General features: G+C 64.8%; 2 protein-coding genes across 11 annotated transcripts in view; one reads left to right on the top strand and one right to left on the bottom strand.

The window, feature by feature from the left end:
* Positions 1-17360, top strand: part of ARHGAP23 (Rho GTPase activating protein 23) — a 38457-nt gene extending 21097 nt beyond the window's left edge. For both annotated transcript variants that reach the window (XM_055697693.1, XM_055697692.1), the window contains exons 3-24: positions 3218-3242; positions 4123-4215; positions 4603-4681; positions 4998-5052; positions 6057-7518; positions 8241-8396; positions 8537-8648; positions 8742-8799; positions 8950-9087; positions 9189-9488; positions 10736-10797; positions 11096-11223; positions 11403-11521; positions 11603-11758; positions 12264-12342; positions 12673-12746; positions 12860-12949; positions 13154-13279; positions 13399-13440; positions 13555-13648; positions 15188-15219; positions 15333-17360. In XM_055697693.1, coding sequence (XP_055553668.1) covers positions 3218-3242; positions 4123-4215; positions 4603-4681; positions 4998-5052; positions 6057-7518; positions 8241-8396; positions 8537-8648; positions 8742-8799; positions 8950-9087; positions 9189-9488; positions 10736-10797; positions 11096-11223; positions 11403-11521; positions 11603-11758; positions 12264-12342; positions 12673-12746; positions 12860-12949; positions 13154-13279; positions 13399-13440; positions 13555-13648; positions 15188-15219; positions 15333-16346 — 4494 coding nt within the window. In that variant the 3' untranslated portion in view covers positions 16347-17360. The remainder of the gene's footprint in view (positions 1-3217; positions 3243-4122; positions 4216-4602; positions 4682-4997; positions 5053-6056; positions 7519-8240; positions 8397-8536; positions 8649-8741; positions 8800-8949; positions 9088-9188; positions 9489-10735; positions 10798-11095; positions 11224-11402; positions 11522-11602; positions 11759-12263; positions 12343-12672; positions 12747-12859; positions 12950-13153; positions 13280-13398; positions 13441-13554; positions 13649-15187; positions 15220-15332) is intronic.
* Positions 17361-19691: 2331 nt separating this feature from the next.
* Positions 19692-24061, bottom strand: part of SRCIN1 (SRC kinase signaling inhibitor 1) — a 59266-nt gene continuing 54896 nt past the window's right edge. For 6 of the 9 annotated variants that reach the window (XM_055697783.1, XM_055697790.1, XM_055697784.1 and 3 more), the window contains 2 exons: positions 23915-24055; positions 19692-20760 (listed from right to left, as the gene is read on the bottom strand). In XM_055697783.1, the coding sequence (XP_055553758.1) occupies positions 20251-20760; positions 23915-24055 (651 nt within the window). In that variant the 3' untranslated portion in view covers positions 19692-20250. Of the gene's footprint in view, positions 21558-23914; positions 24056-24061 lie in introns of all 9 variants that reach the window. The other 3 variants (XM_055697785.1, XM_055697791.1, XM_055697786.1) reach the window with 2 other exon arrangements.

The following is a 24061-nucleotide window of genomic DNA, read 5'->3' as shown; positions in this document are numbered from 1 at the left end:
GCCTTTGGAGATGTCCCAGAGCCTTTTGGTGGGGACACGGCTGTCTGTGGCAATGGGGAGAATCCCTCAGCGCCGAACGAGAGCTCCAGCATCCCCGGGAATGGCAGGAAAAGGAAAAGGCACTGCATAACCCCGAGACCTGGGAGAGGCTTGGCACAGTGGGATGTTGCTCGAGCTGAAGCGAACCGCGCAGAGCCACCGGGAAGCTGAGCTTGGGAGAGGGTCTTTCAGAGGATGCTGTTTGAGCCCTTCATCGCAACCGTCCTCCTCCTTCTCTGACCAGCATCAGCTCATCCCCTCCCGGCAGATCCTCACCCAGCGAGGGGCACATGCCCAGCCCCGCCGGTGCTCACCGCCTCTAGCGCAGCACATTTTTGGCTCCCAGTGTCCTGGCTGGTGGCGGGAGGCTTTGGGCTGGATCTGCCCCGGGATGCGGTGGCTGCGATCACATCTTGGCTCAGCAGCAGCCTGGACCCTGCCCAGGTGCTGCCTTTTGGGGGGAAACAACCCCGTGTTGGCCATCGCCTCCAGCACCCACTGAGCCGTCCGGAAGCTCCGGTCCAGGTAGCACCTTTCCCCTCCAGGATGCAAAACCCAGCAGATTCCAGCACGGACCGTGCCCCCTGCACCCAAGGTGACGAGCCAGCTCCTGCTGTGCCAGCTCCAAGCCCCCAGGCTTTGAAATCCCCCTCTCACCCCGTTTTCTGCAGCGGCAGCTTTGTGCAGATGAAGGGAGAAGTGTCTGTGAGGCGCGTGGTCCATCGCAGCCCATTCCCGGCTCCGCAGTGGGCAGACCTGGGTGCTCCCATCACCCCTGGAGCTTCACAGCTGCCCATGGCCCCAGCTGCCCCACGGGCTGGCGTTGGCTGCCCCGCAGCTCCTGGTGCCCCACGGCTCCAGCGTTGGCTGCCCCGCGGCTCCTGGTGCCCCACGGCTCCAGCGTTGGCTGCCTCCTCCCCAGCAGGCTGGGAACTGCAGTGGGAAGTGAGTCACAGGGTGGAGAGAAGCAACTTGCTGGAGTCCCCGCTCAGTGTCACGGCACTTTTCCCAGGCTCCTGATTCTGCTTCCCCAGATCCTTCCTGCCTGCACTTCCCTGCCCACACTGGGAACACGGACCTGACCCGTCTGACTTAACTCTGCAAAGGAGCTTTCATCTGGGGATGGTCCGAAGCTGCTCCGAACCCACTCGCTTCCATGTCTCCACTGTCTTCCTATGGCATCCTCCAAGAACAAGGGACCGATCCTGCCCTGCGATGCTGGGCACCAGGGTTGAGCCTCATCCTCTAAGAACAAGGGACCGATCCTGCCCTGCGATGCTGGGCACCAGGGCTGAGCCTCATCCTCCAAGAACAAGGAACCGATCCTGCCCTGCAATGCTGGGCACCAGGGCTGAGTCTCATACTCCAAGAACAAGGAACCGATCCTGCCCTGCAATGCTGGGCACCAGGGCTGAGCCTCATCCTCCAAGAACAAGGGACTGATCCTGCCCCGTGATGCTGGGCACCAGGGCTGAAGCTCATCCTCCAAGAACAAGGGACCGATCCTGACCCATGATGCTGGGCAGCAGGGCTGAGCCTCATCCTCCAAGAACAAGGGACCAATCCTGCCCTGCGATGCTGGGCACCACGGCTGAGCCCCGCCAGGGCGGGAACACATGGGGCTGCGTGGGAAGGAGCCAGATCAGCGCCGGGAGGTGGAGATGCTGATGGAAAGAGGCTGGGAATAGCTCCCGGCACTCACCGGAGCGAAGCCGGCACTCCCGGGCCGGCGGGGCAGGGTGCGGTGCGGCTGGCTCAGCACCCGCGGGTGCCGGCGGGCAGCCAGGTCCGGGGGCTGAGTTTCGGTGGGGTTGACTCAGCAAGGGAAGGTGACGGCAGAGCTGCTTTCACCGTGCCGGGCTTTGGCACCGCCGCACCCAGCCTTGGCCTCAGCCCTGGGAGCGCGGCCGCTGGGTTGGCCCGAGGGCCGGGAAGGGCTCCGAGGTGCCACAGGGCGGGGAGGGGCAGGGACGGGGTGACTCTGTGCCTTTAGGGGCCCTCGGTGGCCCCACGCTCCTGCCGTGGCACCGTGGCAGCCACTCGGTGCACAGGCAACGGTGCTGGCCGTGTGCCGACGCCACGGGATGTGGCTTTTCCTTCCCACCGTGCGATGGGCGCTGTGGAGAGATGCCACCAGCCCCCTCATCCTCCTCACTGGGAATGTCCCCCTGTCACACCAGGATGGAGACTGGTCCCTTCCCAGAACCCTAGGGGGACCTGCTTGCCCTGGGGACGTCAGGGCTGTGTCCCCGCTGCCCTGCACCGGCTGGAGCCGAGCACGGAGACGGCAGCATCTGGCACTCGCCAAGTGAGGAATCCCCTTCCCGGTGCCTGGGTCCCTGCCTGGGACACGGGCAGGGGGCAGAGCCACCCGGGGTGGCGGCGCTGGGGGCTCGGCAGTGTGGGTGCAGCCCCACGTGGGTGCCAGCACCCTGTGCCCTGCCTTGGCTTGGGCACCCCCCTGGGCTCTGCAGGGGGGTCCCTGCAGTTCCCACCCCAAGAGACAGATCCGTGTGGCTCCCAGGGCTGTCCCCTGCCCAGGGCTGGGAAGGGGGTGCTGGGACCCCTCCGCCACCCCCCCTGCAATGCGCACCACAGCCCTGCCAGCCTGCCCCGTGCAGCAGGAGGCTGCAGAGGTGCCCCCGCTCCCAGGGACACGCTCCCCGCTGCCGAATAATTGCAGGGCTAAATATAGCCCTGCTGGCGGCTGGTGCCCCTTCGAGGACGCCTGCGCAAAGCTGTCCCCTTCCCAGGGGTCCCTGCCACTGGGACCCGCTGCCTGGGTGCTGCCTGGGTGCCAGCAGACCCCTCCGTCCCTCCCCTGGGACCCCCCTGTGGAGGCTCAGGCTCTCCCTGGCCAGGCTTGGTGACCCAGGAGAAGGGTGAGATGCCACCACAGGGGCGGCTGGGCACCTTCCCGCTCCCCTGCCCCAAAAGCAGCCGCTTTCCCCAGCAGCTGGGGACCGGGGGGGCTGCGGTGGGTGTCTCTCCCTGCCCACCAGGCTGCAAGGGTGGCACAGCCAGATCCGGTGTCAGGAGGTAATTTTAGCCGGGGGCGGCGGAGGACAGAGGGACACGCAGGTCCCACAAGGGGCTTCATGGGGCTGGCACCCCTCCGGTCCGCTCCCGGTCCCCTGCCACGGCTGCCCAAATAAATGTTTTTCTCTTCTTTTGGCAGGAGGAGGAGAACGGGAACCGAGCAGGTGAGCACTGGTGCTGTGCCGCCGTGGGGACCCATGGGGACCCCCCTGGGATCGGTGGGCACAGGAGTCTGGGGGACTCGCGGCTGTCACAGGTCACTGTGGGTGTTGTGGCTGGGGGACACAGCCTGCCGTCTCCGCTGGCTGGCACCGCAGCCCTGATATCGGCTGGCGTGGTGCTTCGGTGGCAGCGCGGTGGCACTTGGCACGGCAGGTGGGCTTGTTGTCCCCAAAGCCCTTGGCAGGTTTGCTGGACCTCACACCCAAGGGGGGAGTCTGTCCCATCGCTGGAGGGGCTGTGGCATGGCCAGCACTGGCCCCCCGCGGCGGGTGGCTCGGCTGAGCGCGGGGTCTTTGGGGACAGGGACATGGCCCTGCTGTCCTCCCGGAGGCTGGTGACATGAGTGAATGTGAAGGTGTCAGAACGGATCGGCACGCTGGCAGGGTGACACGGCGCCGGGGCTGTGCTCCCCAGGCAGCGGTGGCCAGACCTGCCACCCAGAGCCCAGCGGGGCTGGGGGGACACTGCCCTCACTCCGGGTGGTCCTGGGGGGCATTCAGCATCCCGTGCTGGCACCATCCCTCTGCCACCCCCCCGGCCCCCCTTGCCCTCTGGTTTCTTGCAGCACCCGATGGCTTTTGCTCTTGCAAAGAGCGTGGCCACGGCTGGGGGAGCTGGGGGCCGGGGGGCTGCCCTGAGAGCAGGGCTGTGCCCCGGGCAGGATGTGTGCTCTGCAGGTGCAGGCTGGGCTGCCGCGCCTGGGCTTGGGGTGGCGAGAGGGTCCCCACGAGGGGGTCACCGCAAGGGGCCAGGCATGCTTCTTGCTGTGGGACGGGTCCGGCTGTGCCAGTGGCTCCCTGACACCCTGTCCCTGGGGAGCAGGTCCCCCCCGGAGCCGCCTGGAGCCCATGGACACCATCTTTGTGAAGAACGTGCGGGAGGACGGGCCGGCACACCAGGCTGGGCTGCGCACTGGTGAGTGGGGGCACTGGGGCAGCTGGGCTGGTGGGGTCTCGGAGCTGGAGATGGCTCCAGACCGCTCATGGGACGCACGTGATGCTCTGCCGGGGACTTTTTTGCTTATTTTGCTCTTTTTCTTGCATTCCTTCTTTTTTCTCCCCCTTCCCTCTGCTCCCTGGCTCTGTGAGGGCTCTGCTCTCCTGTCCCTGGCCTGGGATGCTCAGAGCAGCATTGGGGTCCCCGTGGGTCGGGCTGGCTTTGCGACACACAGGACCTGGCTCTGCCCCTGGCAAAAGCCCTGGCCAAGCTCAAACCCAGCTGTGAGCGACCGTGGGGACAGCCAAGTGCCACCACCTCCCCCCTCGCATGCGGTGACACTTGTCTTCTCCCCCTGCTCTGCAGGAGACCGCCTGGTCAAGGTGAACGGGGAGAGCATCATCGGGAAAACCTACTCGCAGGTCATTGCACTGATCCAGAACAGGTGAGTTCCCTTCCTGGGGCTGGAAGGAGCACAGGGACAGTAGAGCTGGGGAGGTGACGTGGAGGGGACACGTCGCAGCGGGTGCTGTCCCCCTGGGTGTCACTGGGGTTGGCAGGAGCTGCGAGCCACTCGGGCACTCGCAGGCAGCGGTGCTGCAGGAGACCAGGGACAGGCAGCAGTGTGCTGGGACCATCATGTGGGGATGGGGACATTCATCTCCTCGGGGGGGATCTGGCAGAGGGTGACATTGGCCTCGCTGGGGGCAGGTGGGGACCGACCGTGGCCAGCCTGACCCTTCTGTTCCCTCTGCCCACAGCGACGATGTGCTGGAGCTCTCCATCATGCCCAAGGACGAGGACATCCTCCAGCTGGTGAGTTTGCCAGGCGGGTGCGAGGGACCAGGCTGATTCCAGGACTTGGGTTCCCCACCAAGGCTCCCCCGGGCTGTGCCAGCATTCCTGCCCTGCCAGACCTGAGGGGCCAGTCTGTTCCTGCCCCTGCTCCTCCTGTGCCTTGGGTAGGGGTGGCCAAGTGCCCTTATCTTGCTGGGGACCCCCACCAGCATCCCTGGAGGAGCATAAATGGAGGTACCAGGGGGTCCAGGTCAGGAAGGATGGGGAACGTGGCCCCTGGTTGTTTTTTTGGGGGGGGCATCCTTGGGCGTAGCTGGAGGGCCAGTTGCTCTGGCTCTCAGGGTCTGGCTTGTCCTTGGAGCACCCCAGGTGGCTCTGCCGTTGGTGGACTGGGGTCTGGGGGCAGTGATGGCCCCGGCAGGGTGGCCCAAGCCGAGGGGTGTCCGTGGGGCTTTGCCTGGTGCTTCCCCGGTCCCAGCTGCCTTCCAGGGCTCTCCCGGTGGTGCCGCTGCTGGAGCTACCGGCACCTACCCCCGGCTTGGCTATAAGCTGGCACCGCTGCTTGGCCCCAGCCTGGGTGACCCGCTGCCATGGGGCTGGGGGGTCTTACAGCCCTGGCAAGGGTGGGGTGTCTCATGTCTGTACCTGCCCCGGGCTCTGAGGATCCCCCGGGGGTGGAGTCGGAGGTGCCTGTGAAAAGTGAGAAGGGAGAGCGGTGCGGCCAGCTGTGCGGCCAGCTGTGCCGGGGCATTTCAGGAAGGAGGGGAGGGCGGCCGGGTGCTGCACGGCACTGGGGAGAGCAGAGGGGCTGGTGCTGGTGCTCAGTTGCTCAATGCTGGGGAGGGGGGGCGGCAGAGGAAAGTGGGACCCGGGGGGGCTGCAGCCAGCCCTGCCCAGCTCGCCCTGGCAGGGAGGTTTGCTCGTGGGTTGGGAGGAGCGGGAAGCGTCTCTGCGGTGGCAACGGGGGGTTGCAGCTCTGGCCCCCCCACGCTGACCCCCCCCCCGTCCCCGTCCCCCCACAGGCATATTCGCAGGATGCCTACCTGAAGGGCAATGAGCCGTACTCCGGTGGGGCGCAGAGCATCCCTGAGCCCCCTCCTATCTGCTACCCGCGGAAGACGTACCCCTTCCAGGCGCGGGGTGCAGAGCCCCCTCCGGGCCAGCCGCCGGACACTCGTGCCCACCGCCCCACTGCTGCGGGCCCCTCGTCCCCGCTTGGCACCGCCACGCTTGCCAGCACCCGGAGCGAGGTGGGCGGCAGCCCTGCGCACCGCCCTGACGAGCCGCAGCCTGGGGTTCCCCCACCGCACCCCACCGCACCCCACGGGCACCCCGGCTCCTTCTCCTGCACCAGCTGCCCCAGCAACGTTGCATCGTCTCTGCCTGACCGCTATGGGATGCCCCCCGCCGCCGCCTCCTGCTACGGAGTCCCCAGGCACCTCCCGGAGCACCGGACTCACTGTGGCTTCAAGGAGGGCGTTGGGGGGCTGGTGGGGGCTGGGCGCTCCCCCCGGGAGGTGCCGGGCAGCCAGCGGGTGCCGGGCCGGCAGGAGTGCCAGCAGGCTCTGTCCCGCTGGTTTTGCAGCCAGGAGCCGCGGCGGAGCGCCTCGGAGGAGCGGCGGCACGCCATGCCGCCCCGCTACCGCAGCGTGTCCCAGGACCGGCTGGGGGTCTCGGCGGCGGCCCCCCGGGGCTGGCCCCACAGCGCATCGCATGACACCCTGCTGCAGCCCTCCCGCGAGGGCTGGGCGCCCCGCGCCCGCTCCGATCACTACCTGGGGCGCTACGGGCGCTCCATGGAGGCGCTGGAGCCCAGCGCCTTGCTCTCGCCCCACCTCGACCGCTCCGCATGGCCACCTGAGAGGGTCTGCCGGGCCACCGTCGCTGCCGTCGGGCAACCCATCCCGCATGCCTCCTTTGCGCCTTCCTCCTCCTCCTCCTCCTCCTCCCGGGAGCCAGCACCGGTGCAGAAGCACCCGTCGCAGCCCAACCTGCAGAGCGCAGATGATTCGGGCTACATCGGCTACCGGAGCTACAGCCCATCCTTCCAGCGCCGCACCGGGCTGCTGCACGCCCTCTCCTTCCGTGACCCAGCCTTCGGTGGGCTGCCCACCTTCAGCATCTCGCAGCGGTCGGCAGCCCCACTGCCAGAGAGCGTGGTCCCTGCCGTCCCACCACCCACCGGCCCCCCGCCGGTCCCCACCGTGCCCAGGGAGCAGCGGCCAGAGAGCAGCCGGGTGCCCGAGCAGCCAGAGGAGCGGAGGGAAGAGGTGGTTTTGCGGCAGAAGCCACCCACGGGCCGCAAGATGCCACCCCCGCTGCGGCAGATGAACTTTGTCTTCCCCGAGGGGGTGAAGGAGACGGACATTTGCGACCCCCCATCGGCCAGCAGCAAAGGGGACAGGCCGGCAGGCGAGCGGCCAGGCCGGCGTGTGGCTCCCTTGGCAGCCCCTGAAGACTCGCTGGCATCGATCCCCTTCATCGGTGAGTCGGTGGGGGGTGGCTGCCCCCGGGACAGGGCGTTAGCAAGTCCCGTGCCAGGGTGGGCACATGTGGGGGACAGGGTGAATTGCACAATTCCAGAGCATCCATCCGTGGATGTGCGCCAGCAGCACCCGCAGTGCCCAGCACCCTGCCGTGCCCAGCACCCCACAGTGTCCCACATCCTTCTGGGCACGCTGTCCCCGAGCAGGGCCACAGGCGCTGGCGATGGGGTGCCAGGGTTCGGGCTTGAGTAGCCTCATCCTTCTGCTGACCTGCACCCCCTGCCCAGCCCCTGGTACCTCTTACTGGGCACAGCTGGGTGCAAACTGGAGCCCTGACAGGGATGTGTCCGGGATGACCCTCCCCTGTCTCACTTGGGACCTCCCCGCCCAGCCACGTCTGCCCCTGGGGACCCAGATGGGTCTGGGGGGAGCTGCCAGCTCTGTCCCCTCCCGCACCGCAGGCTGCCCCGTGCCTGCTCCCAGGAAGGGACCCTGGGGCCAGATGGGGAGGGAGGGGACGGGGTGGGGATGGGGGAGCCACAGGGTTGCTCTGCACGAGGCTCCGGGTGCACTGGTGGCCCCTGGCTTTGCTGGGGGTGCGAGCATGTCCCCCCACCAACAAACCCACCAGCTGCCAGAAGTGCTGGGGGGGTTCCAGCAGGGACATCCCCAGCCCCGTCCTGCCCCAACCCCTCCTGTAACTGCCCACCCATCTCGCAGATGAACCCACCAGCCCCAGCATTGACCTGAAGGCCAAGCACGTCCCCGCCTCCTCGGTGGTCTCCAGTGCCATGAACTCCGCACCTGCCGTCGCCACCAGCCCCTCCTCGCCCACCTTTGCCTTTGCCCTGAACCGGCACTACTCCCAGGACTGCAGTAAGTGCTGGGGAGGGGGGAGAATGGTCCTGGGGGCCACAGTGGGCAGAAGGATGGGGAGGAGCAGCCCCCCACCCTGGAGCTGTGCCTCAAGCCCAGTGGGCTGAGCAGCATGTGCTTCGCCCTTCGCACCCTCGCAGGCAGCATCAAGGCCGGCCGTCGCTCGTCCTACCTCCTGGCCATCACCACCGAGCGCTCCAAGTCCTGCGACGATGGTCTGAATGCATTTCGGGATGAGGGGAAGATCCTAAGGTAGGGCTGGACCCCCCCCCTTCCCAGTGCTGCCGCCGTCTGGCTCCCATCGCCTCCCCAGCATCCCACTCACGGGGGCTGCTCTCCCCCCAGGAGGATGCCCAGCCGGGTCCCCAGCCTCCGCATGCTGAGGAGCTTCTTCACCGATGGGGTGAGTGCTGTGTGGGGGTGAGGGTTGGGGGTCCCGGGGGTGCCCCCTGCCTGGGCATCTCTATAGGAGGGTAGCCCAGGGCTGCTCTGCCTGGTGGAGCAGGGGGTGCCGATGGCATCACCCCAACAGTGCCCGCCGGTCCTCCCGCAGTCTCTGGACAGCCTTGGCACGTCCGAAGACGCCCGCTCCAAAAGACACTCAACCTCCGACCTCTCGGACGTCCCGTTCAGCGCCGTGAGGAAGGAGGGCTGGCTCCACTGCAAGCAGATCCTCACCAAAAAGGGGAAGGTAGGCGGGTGCCCCCCCTCCCCGCGCCCAGCCGGCGATGCAGGGGAGACTCCCCGCCGCGAGCATCCCTGAGGTCCGTGCGCCATCCCTTCTCCCCGCAGAAGGTCGGTGGAGGCATCCGGCAGTGGAAGCGCGTCTTCGCCGTGCTGCGCACTCACTCGCTGTACCTGTGCAAGGACAGGCGGGAGGCGGTGACCTGCGCCCCGGCCCCAGGTGAGGAGGAGCCGCCGATCAGCATCCAAGCGTGCCTGGTGGACATCTCCTACAGCGAGACCAAGAGGAAGCACGTCTTCCGCCTGACGACCGCTGACTTCTGTGAATATCTCTTTCAGGCAGAGGATCGGGAAGACATGCTGGCCTGGATCAAAGTCATCAGGGAGAACAGCAAGGCTGAGGGCGAGGTGAGAGCCACATGGGGCTCCTGGCTGCCTCTGGCTCTCCCGGCACTAACCGCCTCGGCTCTCTCCGGCTCTTTGCCTTGTGCTGCTTCCCCAGGCCACGGCCAGCCCCTGCGCGGCCGGCTGCTGTGGGGCTCGCCCGGCCCGTGCCGTGCTCCCAGGGGTGCATGGGGGCTTGTGGGCACCGCGGTGTCCAAGAAGAGCGCGGCTCCGCTGGCCTCGGCCAGGGCAGGGTGCGCCGGGATGCTTGGTGGAGATGGTGTGGCTCCCCGTGCGCCGCAGCAGCGCGTCCAGGCAGGGTCGGTGCCGGATCCGCCGGCAGCATTTGGTCGTGTAGTGGGAGAGGAGCACGCGTGGCTCTGCCGTGCTGTGTCGTGGCTCTTGCCGTGGCGTGTTGTGGTTCCTGTTGTGGAGAGAGATCTGGCAGGGAGCTCCCTGCCGGCGCTGGGCACGGTGCCCGTGCGGTGCTGCCGGCTGCCGGGGCTGGTGCTGGGTCAGGGCTGAGCCCGCGCTGGGCAGCCATGGTCTGTGCAATGGGTCGGTCGGGTCTGAGATGGGGAGAGCTGCTCCGTGGGGCTGCGGGCTCCAGCAGAGAATTGTCCGTGGGGCTGGATGTGCCGATGCTGGGCTGGCTGCGTGCCGTCTCCCGGTGGTGCCGGGATGGCCTCAGTGTGGTTGCGGTGATCGTGCCAGGGTTGTGGCAGGCTCCGTCCCTGGAGGGTGCGTTGAGCTCGGAGTGGTCTCTGGTTCTCTGTGGCACAGCCCCGCTCTGCAGGGTGCAGGGGGCTCGGTGGGGCTGGCAGTGCCAGCACAGGGAAGGTACTGCCAGGTCAGAACATGTGGAGCCATCTGGGTACCTGCCGGGGCCACGGTGCTGCCAGGCAGGACCCTGTGGGCAGCGTCCCGCAGGGATGGATGCGTGTCTTTGGACACTGCATGGTGCAGCGGGTGCGCCCGGTGTGGGCAGATCGAGGTGTGTGTGCCACGGAGGGATGCGCCTGTCCCTGAGCCTCTGCGTCCGGCTCGGACCCCGCGTGCCGCCCCGCACCGCAGCACGGAGCACCGGAGACCCCAACGGGGCGGCGAGCACTGGCGGGCACCAGCCGTTTCGGGGCAGTGGGGACCCGATCCTGCCCTTGCCTGGTCCTGCCTGGCCCTATGTGGTGCCCGGCAGAGCGTGGACTCGCCCGGGGCCTCCAGTGGACGCGCTGCTCAAGCTCTCCCTTCCCCTCTTCTCTCTGCCTCCCCAGGACCCCGGTTTTGCCAGCCAGGCGCTTATCAACAAGAAGTTAAACGACTACCGGAAAGTGAGGTACGGACCCCGGGGCGGTGGGCGCTGAGACCCCACGTGCTTTAGTCATCTCAGTTTCACGGTGATGGAGCCAAGCCGGTGCCTCCCTTGATGGGGCAGTGCCGGAGGTGCCGGTGGCACCCGGCATCACTCAGGGTGCCAGCAGGGTCCGGTTTGGCCAAACTGGTACCAAGCAAAGGCTTAAAGCGGCTCAGTGCTCCCCAGGGGTTCCCGTAGGATTCAGGCAGCCTGGAAGAGGTTTGCCGGGAGGTTTTGCGCCGGGCTGGTGCCCTGCCTGAGCCCCCCGCTCTCCCCGCAGCCCCGCGGGCACCAAGCCCGATTCCTCACCCAAGGGCCCTCGTGGGCTGGGGATCCGAGCCGAGTTCCTGAAGCAGACGGGAACCAGCGCACCCCGGTCCCCCAGGCAGGATGCAGCCGTCACAAAAGGTAGGTCCTACCCCTGCGGTGGGGGGCACCCCTGCAGGGCAAACACCCCTGGGGGCTTTGCAAGGAGGGGGTGCCTCGCCCCAGGGCTGCCATTGTGCTCGTCCCCATAGGGCAGCAGGGATGCTCTTCCCATTTATCCCGGCTCGTTAGCAAGTGATCTTGTGGGTTTTTCTCCCCAGATGAGAGCAGCTCCCAAAAAGCCCCATGGGGCATCAACATCATGAAGAAGAACAAGAAATCTGCCCCCCGGGCTTTTGGCGTGAGGCTGGAGGACTGCCAGCCTGCCCCGGACAATAAGGTACGGCCGCACCGGCAGTGCCAGCCCTCGGGGACCCTGTGCAGCCCTGACACCTCCGTCACCTCCTCCCTGTCCCTGCAGAACGTCCCGTTGATCGTCGAAGCTTGCTGCAAGGTGGTGGAGGACCGAGGGCTGGAGTACATGGGCATCTACCGCGTGCCCGGGAACAACGCCGTGGTGTCCAGCCTGCAGGAGCAGCTCAACAAGGGAGCCACGGAGATCAACCTGCAGGATGAGGTGAGGGCAGGGCAGGCTTCGTGTCCTTGTCCCCGTCCCTATCCCTACACCTCTGGGATGCTCTTGGGGCTGTTGTCCTGGTCCATGGCTCTGTCTCCATCCCTGTCTCCAACATCATCCTTGTCTCCAACGTGGTCATCCCTGTCTCCATCACCATCCCTGTCTCCATCACCATCCCTGTCTCCATCACCATCCCTGTCTCCATCGCCGTGACCGTCCCTGGGGTGGCAGGGCCGCCTAGTGGTCGGTGGCAGCAGTGTCGGTGGCACCTTGGGGACACATTTGTCCCCTCACATCTCGCCACGGTGCTGCAGTGGCACAGGGCTTTCCCTGCCAGACGCAGACTGGGGAAAGTTGTCCTGCCATCCTCACAGTCGTGGTGGTGCTGGCTGGTGTCCCCCCTGGTGCTGGTGGCCTGGGGCTCCCCCGGCTTGGGGACATTCTCCTGCTGGCTCCTGCCTTGCCTGGCGTGGTCCCTCTGAGCAGCCCCTTCTTTCCCCCGCAGCGCTGGCAGGATCTGAACGTCATTAGCAGCCTGCTGAAATCCTTCTTCCGAAAGCTGCCCGAGCCCCTCTTCACTGACGGTGAGTCGCTGCACCCCGGCCAGCGGAGCCCCCAGAGTGGCCGCAGGTGACCCTGTGCCGATGGCCGCGTGTTGATGGGTGGTACCCGGCTGCCTGGCAGCCCCAGAGCCCATACCCCGCCCTCCCCTCCATGTTGGGGACAGGTCCCCAGACCCTGCGACCCCTCCTTGTCCCTCCTTTGCCCATCTGTGCCCCATCCCAGTGGGGGCCCACCAGCACCCAGCCCTGTCCCCAGCATCTCCAGCTGGTCCAGCCAGGGGTCCCTGGCCCTGGGGGGTTCCTCTCCCCTCTGCCAGCTCTGATCCCCCCCACCCCGTGTCTCGCTTTCAGATAAGTACAACGACTTTATCGAGGCCAACCGGATAGAGGATGCCAGCGAGAGGATGAGGACGCTGCGGAAGCTGGTAGGGAGATGGGGTGGGGTGGGGGGCACAGCTGTGGACCCCCACCCTGGGGGCTGTGCAGGTGGGAAAGGTGGGGAGGGTAAGCAAAGAGGTGACCCAGTGCCTCCCCACAGATCCGGGACCTGCCAGGTCACTACTACGAGACACTCAAATTCCTGGTGGGTCACCTGAAGACCATCGCTGACCACTCGGAGAAGAACAAGGTACCGTCCACCCACCCTGGGCACCCAGCCCCGGGCACCGTCCCAGTGCCAGGCAGGCTCTCCGGGACCCCCGGCCCACCTCGAGCCCCCCAGCTTGGGCTGAGCTGCAGCTGACGGCGGGGTGGGAAGGGAGATGGTGCCCGATGGAGCGGTGGATGGTGAGGGGTGGCCACAGGCAGGCACTGACCCCGGCTCCGGTTGCAGATGGAGCCCCGAAACCTGGCGCTGGTGTTCGGCCCCACACTGGTGCGGACGTCCGAGGACAACATGACCGACATGGTGACGCACATGCCTGACCGCTACAAAATTGTGGAGACCCTCATCCAGCACGTAAGCGGCATCGGTGGGTGGGTGGGCAGCGGCGTGGCCGGGGGAAGGGGCTGATCCGGCCACACTGACCTCCCACCGCTCCTCGCCGGTCCCTAACCCCTCTGCCATCTCCCCCGCAGTCGGACTGGTTCTTCAGTGACAAGGAGGACAAGGGTGAGAAGGTGAGTCCTGTCCCCGTGGGGGACACACTGTGGGACAGGGGGGGTGCAGACCCCTGGCTGGGAGCAGGGGTGCTGTCGACAGCCACCTGACCACCGTGCCCCCTCCCCTTGCAGACCCCCGTGGATGAGAAGGAGGCGCAGTCTGTGCCCAACATCGAGTACCTGCTCCCCAACATTGGCAGGACCGCGGCGCCCGGTGATGCCACAGGTGAGGAGCAGTGTCGACGGCAACGGTCCCTCTGGTCGTGGCACCGGGGCACCCCAGGGCGACGCTCCATCCGCTCCATCCCCCCGTGCCTGCACCGCCGTGGGCACCAGCCTGGCTCGCCGCGGCCACGGCAAACCCCTGCGTGCTGGAGCGGGACATCCCGGCACCCTCCTCACTGGAAAGCGGGGACACCCCCTCTGAGGGTGCCAGTGTAGCCCCCTCCCCACCCTCTCCCGTCACCCTTCTCTCCGGTGGCTGCTCCTCATCCCTCTGCAAACCCAGCCGGCTGCGGCACACTGGCGGCCCATGGGACCCCTGCCTGCGCCCGCTCCCCTGCCCCAGCCCACGCTGCCAACTCAGAGACTGGGAGACTTTGATGTTCGACTGATTTCTTACGTTCTTTCCTTGAACTTCTCTGTGCTGTCCTCTTCCTCCTCCTCCTCCTCTTCCTCCTCCAGCGGACCTCCTCGAGAGCTAGAGCGGGTACAGTGTTGATGCTGGGTGCATTGCTCACGCACTAACTCCTCGGGGTGACCACGAGAGAGCGGGAGCAAGGGGGTGGCGGGAGGGAAGGGGACCCTGTCCTGCTTGGCCACTGTCCCCAGGGTTCCCAGCTTGAGGAGGGGCTGCCGAGCCCCTGGGGAGCCCCAGATCCTTGAACCCTGGTTTGCCCACATCGTTGCCCGGTGCCTGCGGTGGCACTGGGGCTGCAGTTGGCATCCTTTGGCAGGGATGGGTGCGGGGTGTCCCGGGACCGGCGCGCTCTGACGCCGGGGTATGGTGGTCCCCGTGCCCCAGGGAGGGTCAGCACCCCCTTTCTGCCTCCCCCTCTCTCGTCGTCAGTGGCTGCTAACCCCATCCCGGGGCGTGCGGGGCGGGAGAGGGTGCCTGTTGTCTTGTCTTTGTCCTTCACACCTGGGCAGCGGGGCCAGCGCTGCCTGTCACCCCTGTGTCCCCACTTGCCCTCTAACCCCCCGTGGAGCCAGGGCAGCCCCATGGCCTGGCACAGCCCCTCTGGCACAGCCCGGCCCAGCCCCCACTCCCAGGCTGGATGTAGTATCAAGCCGGATCCCCATGCCCTGTCCCAGGGCCGTGGTGGTGGCGGTGGCAGTGCCGTGCCCAGTGCCCAGCCCCAGTCCCCTCCGTGCCCTGTGGCCGTGGGAGGGTTGGGGTCCTGCCAGTGGGGTCCTGACTGTGTTTCCCACTTGTGTGTGCCTGTGTCCCTCCTCCCCCTTATCCCCACTCCTCACCTTGGGGCTCTGCAGCCAGCAAGCAGTGCCAGGGACCCCTGTGCACCACCGGACACCCCCCCCCCAACCCCCCAAAGCCTCCCAGCCCCTCCTGCAGCTGCCGGCACACCAACCTGCTCGGTGTTGGCATCCCTGCCAGGGGCCAGCCACTCTGATTGCCCCGCTCTGTTCCTCTCCTGGTTTGGGGGAACGGAGCAGCATCCCCCAGCTCTACCCACCAACCCCCCTCCCCAGCACGCACCCACCCCCGTGACCTGGCTAACCCCCTCCTCTCCATTCTGCTTTACAGGCTCAACCCGCAGCGGCTCCGCCAAACCAAAGGTAAGAGGGTCCCGGGCTGGGGGCTGGCGGGGTGGGATGCGATGGCTGGGGCACAGTGCCTGGCCCAAACCCTGGCACCGCCATCCCTGACCCCGGTGTCACCGTATTCCCAGGGCACGTGGCCGTCGCGAAAGGCACCGCCGCACCGGGAGCTCCTCGCCATCCCCTTTGTGTCGGCCGCTGCCCGCAAGAGGAAGAAGAGGAGAGAGGCCGAGGGTGTCGGGAGCAGCACCGATGACGATGCAGAGCGCAGGGACACCCCGGGCCGGGAGCAGGAGGATGAGGGGACCGTGGCTGCCCTGCCAGGACCCAGCAAAGCCCCCCGCGGCACCGGCACCAAGGCGGCAGACCCCAGCCCAGCTAGGATGGAGCGGGAGAGCTCCCTGGAGCCTGGGGGTGCTGGGGCTGAGCTGGCGCCGGACGCCCGCTCCATCGTGTCGGGCTACTCCACGCTGTCCACCATGGACCGCAGCCTCTGCTCCGAGGTGCAGTCGGTGGCCGGGAGCCGCGGGGAGGAGGCGGACGACGAGCGCAGCGAGCTCAGCCACATGGAGACGGACACGGAGAGCCGGGAGGGTCCTCGGCCGGGGCAGGTGGATGGGGGGACAGGGGATGGGGATAAGGCCCCCCTCGGCCGCCCCTCGTTCAACTCCCACCGCCTGATCCAGTGCGACACGCTGGCCCGGAGGAAGCTGGGGCGGCCGCGGCCGGCCAGCGAGACCCCGGCACCCACCGGGGAGAAGCCGGGCTGGGCCCCCCCTGGGCGCCCCTCGCTGCGGGAGCAGCTCCGGCAGCACCTGCGGGTCTCTGCTGACGACATGGGGGTCCACCTGCGCCGAGCCCACTCCCCCGAAACCCGCCGCAAGAAGAGCAGCTGGCGCCGGCACACGGTGGTGGTGCCGGGGGGCCTCAAGGACCTCAACTTCAACGAGTGGAAGGAGCCGCGGGGGCTGGAGGTGGCCCCGGGACCCTGCCGTGACAAGGACTCGGGGCTCAGCAGCCTGGAGTCCACCAAAGCCCGGCCACCGGCACCCACCACGGCACAGCCCGGCACGGGGCCGGGCACCAAGACCCCCCCGGGCAGCCCCGGCCCCCCAGCCCCCCTGCGCTTCCCCCAGTGTCTCTGACCTCCCAGGATGTGCTCGCCGCGGCTCCCCCCTCCCCAGCCAGTGTTTAATTTAAGGACTCGCCTTCGTTCTCGTATTTAATTGTGCTCTGGACAAGCTGCTGTTATTTAACAAGTCCCTGTGGCCCCCCCTACGCCGCAGTGGGGGGACAAGGCCACCCTGTCCTCCTTGCTCTGGGGACCAGTAGGGTCCCACGGTGGTCCCATGCCGCAGCCTGGCCCCATCCCACGGTACCCTGGCCCACGGGCAGTGCCAGGAGGGTTGAGGGGGGGGTCATGGGGACTGTCCCCACCCAGGGTGGTGGTGGCCCCAGCCGCAGCCGTGCGAAGTGCGGGCGCTTCCCTGGGTGCTGCGGCTGCCCTCGCCGGGGATGTTCCCTGTGCTGGGGACCTTGGGGACCTCAGTGCTGTTGCCCTGGCGTGGCCGTGCTCTGTGCCGCGCGTGCCGGGCTCTGTGCCAGCTGGCCTGGCCGTTGGCACGATGGACGGGGTCCCCACGGGGTGGGTGTTTGCACCCGAGCGATGCTGGCGTAAAGGGGCACCCTGCGGCGGGGGGACGCCGCTGTCCCCCACACCCCCACGAGCTGCAGCCACCATCTGGCAGCAGCTGGGGAGCTGGCGTGTGGCACGGCATGGCATGGTATGGCACAGCACGGCACGGTGCAGCCCCCTCCCCAGCCCCGCTCCCCTTCCTACCCCTCCATCCCAGAAGCACTTTAGGAAGGGGACGCGGTGCAGCCACCGGAGGGGACGCGGCGGGGGGGATGTGGGGACCCCCAGCCTCACCCTGCTGGCACACAGGTGCCACAGGCTTGGGCAGCCACTGCGGGGTTGGGGGGGGGTTGTCAAGTCACGTCACTGTTTCTTCTCCGTGTCGTTCTCATCCATTATGCAAATATTTGCTGTAAAGTTTTTTTTTTTTGTTGTTGGTTTTTTTTTTTTTTTTTTTGTAAATATCGTCTCTGACTGTGTAACATATTCCAAAGGATTTATAAGGATTTTTTAAGAAGTTTTGCTCAGCTGAAAGGCCAGCCCCGAGCAGGGGATGTGCTGAACCAGTGTTGAATTTTTAAACCCTCCTGCATGTGCCCCCCCCGGCGTGTTGTACGAGTCGGCCGTGGAGCCGGTATATGCAAAACTGAAAAAAAAAAAAAAAAAAAAAAAAAATCCAACAAGCCCCCCCTGCTTTGCCCCTTCCAGTCCTGGTCTATATATTGGAAATAAACTGGTTATTCAAGGAGGTGGTTTGCTGCTGTTATTGCTTCCCCTGCTCGGGGTGTGTGTGTGTGTGTGTGTCAGTACACGGATCCCCGTTTCCCTGCGCTGCAGGTCCTGGAGCACCAGCAGCACCTGGGGCAGGATTTATCCTGGCTTTTCCATGAGCCTGGGGGGAAGGAGCTGCCCCCCCTGCACCCATAACCCTCCCCAGGGGATGTGGCACCGGGGTGGTCTTGGGACCAGGGATGTCCCACCCCATCACCGGCACAGCGACACAACAAGAGACCAAACCTGGGGGGAAAAAAGTGCCAGAGAGAAAAAAAAAAAAGTAATTTTATTAAAGCCAGACACTCTGATAGAAAAGAAAAGTAATAAAGGGAAAAGAAAAAATAAAAAGCAACCCTTTGTCATCAGAGTTTGCAAGTTACAATGGTCACGTTGCGCACAGAACTACCCATGGCACCCACAGCGACACAGGGACAGCGATGGGCACAGGGTGGGGGCGGCGGGGGGCCAGCCCCCCCCCCCAGCCCCCGCCTCTGCCCTGTGCAAGGCCTTTTTTTTTTTTTTTAATTATTTTTTTCTTTTAAAACAGTTCACAAGAAAATTCATGCTAAGAGACACACAACGTCGTAGAAACCCCAAAACAGCCTCTAAAGAGTATTAGGAATTTTTGTTTTCTTTTTTTTTTCTATTTTTTTTTTCCTTTTAAAAGTCTTAGCCTTTTTTAAACAACATCCAGACGAGTAAAGCGGGGTGCGCATGCAGCGGGCGCCTCCGACACATGCACGATGCAGGCAGCGCTTTTTTTTTGGGATCGTTTTTGCAACATTTTCCTTTTTTTTGTCCTTTTTTTAATTTATTTATTTGATTATTTTTTTTCCTGGTTTAAACCAGAATCAAGTTTTTGCTTGTTTGTTTGTTTTTAAATTTTTTTTTCTTTTTTTTTTTGTCCTCTTGCTTCAGCGAAGGCACCAGGGTCGGTGCTCACGGACGTTTGCACGATGCCATGAAAGGACGGACGCACACGCACGCAGAGACACACGCTCACAGAGAAACCAGCCTGATGGGCAGCAGGGCGGGGGGTGGGGGTGGGGGCGGGGAGCAATGGGTGCAAGCTAGCACCTTGCACCCCCTCCCCCAGTGCCGAGCACCCTTCCGCCCAGCACCATGCACCCCATCACCCAGTGGTCTGGAGGTGGGGGGGCCCCCAGCATGGCACCCACCAGCAGTGATGCCTGCAAGGGGGCTCCCGGGGCAATAGCATGGACCCCCACACACCCCGAGCTTGCTCCCAGCGGGATGGGTGTCCCAGCACACCCATGGGTGCTACGGGGATGGGGCTGCACTAACTATAGCCCCCCTGACCCCTTTGCACCCGCATGTCCCCAGGGGTCCGGTGGCACCTGTCCCCCTCACACCCCCGGGACAGCAAGGTGGGGGCGGGGGGCTGTCTGCAGGTTCCCCCCCATGGGTGCTGGCAGGACAGAGGGTGCCATGTCCAGCCCCGTGGGAGCACCGGGACGGGGAGGGGGTGGGGGGTTGGGAGGGGGGGGTAAGGCTGGGAGAGAGAGGGTACCCCCCCCCCCCCCCCTCCCGGGGCCATAAGAAGCTGCGGCTTTGCTACAGTGTTTCACTTTGGTACCAAGAAAAAATAATTAAAAATTAAATAAAACGCATCAAGTGACTGCTATTGCTGCCGGGAGGTGGGTGCTATCCTGACCCCGGGGCTGTCACCCATGGGTGTCAGTGGCCCCGGGGGGCACCCGGCCCCTTCCACCCCCTGCTCCGGCGGGGGATGGGGATGGGATAAGGAAGGTGCTGGACGGATGATGCGAGCTCAGCACGAGGGCTAACAAGCCGCAGGGAACCGACCCTCTCAAAATCACAAGGACCTATAGTCTAACCAGGGAAGAAAATCCACCCCCTAATATACCAGACGTGAAGAGATTTATTTCTTTTCTTTTCTTTTTAAATATTTTTATATATATTTATATTACGTATATTATATATATATAATATGTAAATATATTTTTTAAAACAATATAAAATGTTAAGACACTTCACTTAAATGTAAAGAGTTGCTTTTTGCAATCCAAAGAAATTGCATCATGATTATTATTTTTTTTTTGTGTTTTTTTTTTTTTCCTCTTTGTTATTCAAAAAAGGCTCGTTCTTCTGTACAAAAATCATTGATATACAAAAAAAAGAGAGGGGGGGGGCAAAGAAGAAAAAGAATTTGAAAAAAAAACCAACCAAAAACCAACCCAAGGACGAACTAGCCAACGAAAGGAGTGATTCGATCTCGTGTTGCACTGCGGCTGGTCTGCGCCGGCAGCAGCGCTGGGTACAGGCGCCCGCAGCGCACACGCACACACACGCACACGCACACCCAGCTCAGGTGGGCATCCGCACCCTGGGGACACCCCCCCAGGTCCCCCAGGTTGGAGGAGGCTGTTCCCCCAGGGATGGACCACGGGGCGCTGGCTGCGGCGTGGGGTCCCCAGCCGGCACCTCTGCCGGAGCAGGGGGGTCCGGGGATCTGTCCTGCCTGCTTGTCCCCAAGGGCGCGTGGCACTCGGGAAGGGGACAGGGGTCTGGCAGGGTGTCCCTGTGCTGTCGGACACCCCCCCAGCATCACAGCATCCCTCTGCCCCAGCCATCGCGCCCGGAGACCATGTAAAGTGCTACGTTCCGACCCCGGGTCGACGGGCAGCCCGACTCAACCCGTCTCTACCCCCTCCCCATTTTACACCCTCAGCCTTCAGCCCCTCTGGCACGCCCGGACACCCCGTGGCACCGGTCTCGGGTCCCCCTCCCGCCAGCCTTCGTATCGCACCCCATCCCCGGGGACAGCTGGGGCTGGGGGCTGGCGGGACACCCCCTTGGCACGGCACCGACCCCTCGGCCAGCGAAGGACGCAGCCCGGCCACGGTGCCGCCCAGCACCCACCGCCAGGACCTGGCTGGAGCGCTGAGCATCCTCTCCTCCGGGCGGGTGGGTGTCGTGGCTGCCGGGATGCTCAGCGGCGGGCGAGCGGTCGGGTCTGGGGGTGTCAGGGGCATCTTCAGCAGCCGCTGTTTCCCACCTTTCTGTGGTGGAAGGGGTGCTGCTGGTGCAGGCAGCGGGGTCCGGCACTGCCCCGTGTCCTCCTTGCTCGAAGCTGGTGAAACTGGTGGAGTGAAGCTCTGAGAGCTCTTAAATAAACAGAAAATGGCAGGGTGCAAGAGGGAGGGAGGGAGAAAACCCAAACCAACAGCAACCCACGAAACGAAAAGGAGAAAGTCAAGGAAAAGGGAGGAGAGAGGGAGAGAGAGAGAGAGAGAGAGAAACAGAAAGTGGCTGGTTGGCCATTGCGGAGCGAGATGGGAGACAGAAGTCGGGCCGTGGCGGAGCGGAGGCGAGACACAAGTCGGGCCGTGGTGGAGCGGAGGCGAGACACGAGGTCGGCCACATTGGAGCAAGACATTGAAAAAACAGAAAGAGAGGGACGGGTGGCGATCCCTTCAGGTGCCTCAAGAAGACAAGTCCCGGGGAGGAGGAGCCCAAGGAAGAGAGAAGCCCGGCCCCAGGAGCAGGAGAGCGGCTGGGTGGAGCTGGCAAGGATGCTCAGAATGAGATGGAGGAGTTCCTTGCCCCAAAGGAAGTCAATACGGGGATGGATGTTCTGCCAGATGCGGGTTTTTCTGAGACCGTGGGGGAAGTCTCACTAGCCTCTTTAGATGGTCTAGCGGCCTAGAAAGAAAAGCAAGATTCAAGGAGGAGGAGGAGGAGGAGAAAGGGGAGGGAAGTCAAACAGTTTCTTAAAGAAAAGAGAAAAGAAAGGCGAAAAAGAAAGAAGGGGGAAAAAAAAAAAAGGGGAGAAAAAACCAAAAGGAAACAACCAAGAACCAAACAGGAGTTTGTTCAGAAGCAGCATTGAGTTAGGCCTGAGGTCAAGCAGCTGGAAAAGGTCCACCACAAAGAGCAGGAGATGAGCTGGTCCCACGCGTTACTGGATGGGAAGGGGATGTCCCCAAGAGGAGGAGGAGAGCGACAAGAGAGACGGATGGACAGACAGACGGAGACGTGGACAGACAGACAGATACGGAGGCGGGGGGGTGGAGGGGGGAGGGGAGAAAGGTGGGGAGGGGGACAAGAAGGGCAGCGTTAGACGGGGCACGCACGCCACGCGGCACAGTGCCCGGCGCTGGGGCTGCCACCGAGGTGCCGTCCAGCTGAGCCGGGCAGAGCCTCGGCAGCCCCGCGGCACCCCCGGCTCCTCCGAGAGGTGACAGTGCCCACCCCGGCCCCCTGTGCCCACCGTGCTGGCGTCATCACCACCAGCACTGACATGATCCAACCCTCCTCATGCAAAAGCTGGTCCAAAGGGAGCCAGGGCGCCGGGAAGGAAGGGTGCTCAGAAACCCTCCCGGAATGGGGAGTGGGCTCCACCAGCCCTGCCTTGTCCCCGCTGGAAGGTGGGTGGACTGCTGGGGTCAGGGGGGGTGGCCAAATCCTGCATAAGGAGGGCAGCGAGGACAAAAATGCCACAGAAAACTCTTGGTCCGGCCACCCCAGTGAGGCCACCGGTGGGTGCTAGGGGCCAGGTGACCAATGCTGTGCCCCACGGTGGGGGCGAGGGGCATGGTGACGCTGGACAGCCAGGGTTGTGCCGGTGTGTGGCCTCCAGGGAAGGGGACTTGGTGGCCTCCCTGGTGTGCCTGGGGTCAGGAGATGCTGCCTGGCCCCTCGGGGCTCCTGTAACAGCCCTTTTGGCCGGTGTTTCTCTGCTCCCCAGCCCATGGGACAGCCCTGGATGGGGGGCAGAGGGAACCCCCCTGTCTCTCCCCGAGTCTGTGGGGGTGTGAAAACCCACGTGCACCCATGTATGCTGGGGGAGGGGGTGGCAGGTAGACCCCTGACCTCAAGGATGGACCTTGCCTGGGGAAATCTTGCCCACCCTGGGACCATCTCAGATGCGGTCACGACAAAGAGCACCTGCGTGGCTCCGACCTGGCAGTGGGGCAGTCAAGGGGGGGGGGGGGCGGGGGGGCTGAGCCCTCTTGCTGGAGCCAGGGGGGAGCAAGGTGCCCGTTTTGCTCATGTGCCATTTGCCTAAATTGCATGAAATCCCCCCTCCAAACCCAACTCCAGGTAGGTGGGAAAAACCTTTGTTTTATCTGACAGGGTTTATGGATCCAACAGAATGAGCAAAATCAGGGTTTTTTGGATGGTTCGGTAACGCCAGGCGCAGGGAAGGGGATTGACACACAGAGCAGGGAGCGGGGAGGAGGGAATGGGGTGAACCTGCTCATGGTGCTGCTGCCCACCGCGGGGGCAGGAGGTGGCAGGGGAGGGCTGGGAGGGGGAGAGGAGAGGCGAGGGGGGGTGGAGGGCAGCGGGCTGGCCGTGGTTACTTTGCCCGTGACCTGAGCAAGCTGGAGAGCCAGGGCCAGCACCACGCTGTCGGCAAGGACAGAGGGAAGGGAGCCCCGCTGCCTGCGGCAGGAGTGGTCCCAGGGGATGGGAAAGGGATGGGTGCTGGGCTGGGGCAGGGGACACACACCATCCCATCCCATCCCATCCCATCCCATCCCATCCCATCCCATCCCATCCCATCCCATCCCATCCCATCCCATCCCATCCCAAAGCACCCCTCTTCCAGCTGCTGTGGCCCCCCTACCCTCTCCCCATGCTGCTGGGTGACCCGGTAGATCACCCTGCCTGTGACACCCCCCTCCCGGAACGAGCTGCTTCTGCAGATGCGGTGCCGCGGTGCATGGAGGGTCCTGGCTCTCCAAAACCTCCCGGGATGGGTTGGGTAGCCCCAGCCCCGGGTAAGTGAAGCCCCTTGGGGCCCCCGTGCCAAGCACACGGCGCTGCAGTGCTCATCCCCACGGCCAAGACGTTCTGCAAGGAGGCCTGGGGGGGTCCCTCGGGGAGAGGGGACCAACGCTGGGGCTCAGCCCTGTCCCTCAGGGCAGCAGTGGCAGACAGGGCTGGAGGACAAATGCTTCCAGCTTCAGCCTCACACCACACTGGGGATGAGTTTGCCACTCTCAGCACAAAGTCATGTCCCCATCCCCAGCAGCCAGCTGTGGAAACCACCGTGCTGGGCACAGACTGGAGTAAGACCCCCCTCCTGCACCCCAACAGCTGGGTCCCTGCACCCCCAGCCCCACCAGGCTCAGCAAAGAAAGGCACTGAGAAAGCCCAGCCCCTGAAAGCAGCACCCGTAGGGTCTCCCCTGCCCACCACCCACACCCTGGCCCTGTAGGAGGCAGTGAGGGAGATGCCAGGGCTGTGGGCAGCCTTTGGCTGGCTCTGCTGCCAGGAGAGCTGGCTGGGACGGTGCTAGCGATAGACTACCTGCTGCTGGCCCTGGATCCGCATGTACTCCATCCGCTGCTTTATGTGCTTGCTTTTGTCGGGACTGCCCTGCTGCTGGCTCTGCTTCAGCCGGGATGCCGGGTTCACCACCTTCATGGCTGGGATGGAAACGCCACCGCTCTGTCG

The sequence above is a fragment of the Falco cherrug genome, chromosome 20 (genome assembly GCF_023634085.1).
Source record: "Falco cherrug isolate bFalChe1 chromosome 20, bFalChe1.pri, whole genome shotgun sequence".
In the NCBI taxonomy this organism is placed as follows: domain Eukaryota; kingdom Metazoa; phylum Chordata; class Aves; order Falconiformes; family Falconidae; genus Falco; species Falco cherrug.
The sequence above is the reverse complement of the archived record's forward strand: the minus strand, read 5'-3'. Positions and strand labels throughout refer to the sequence as shown.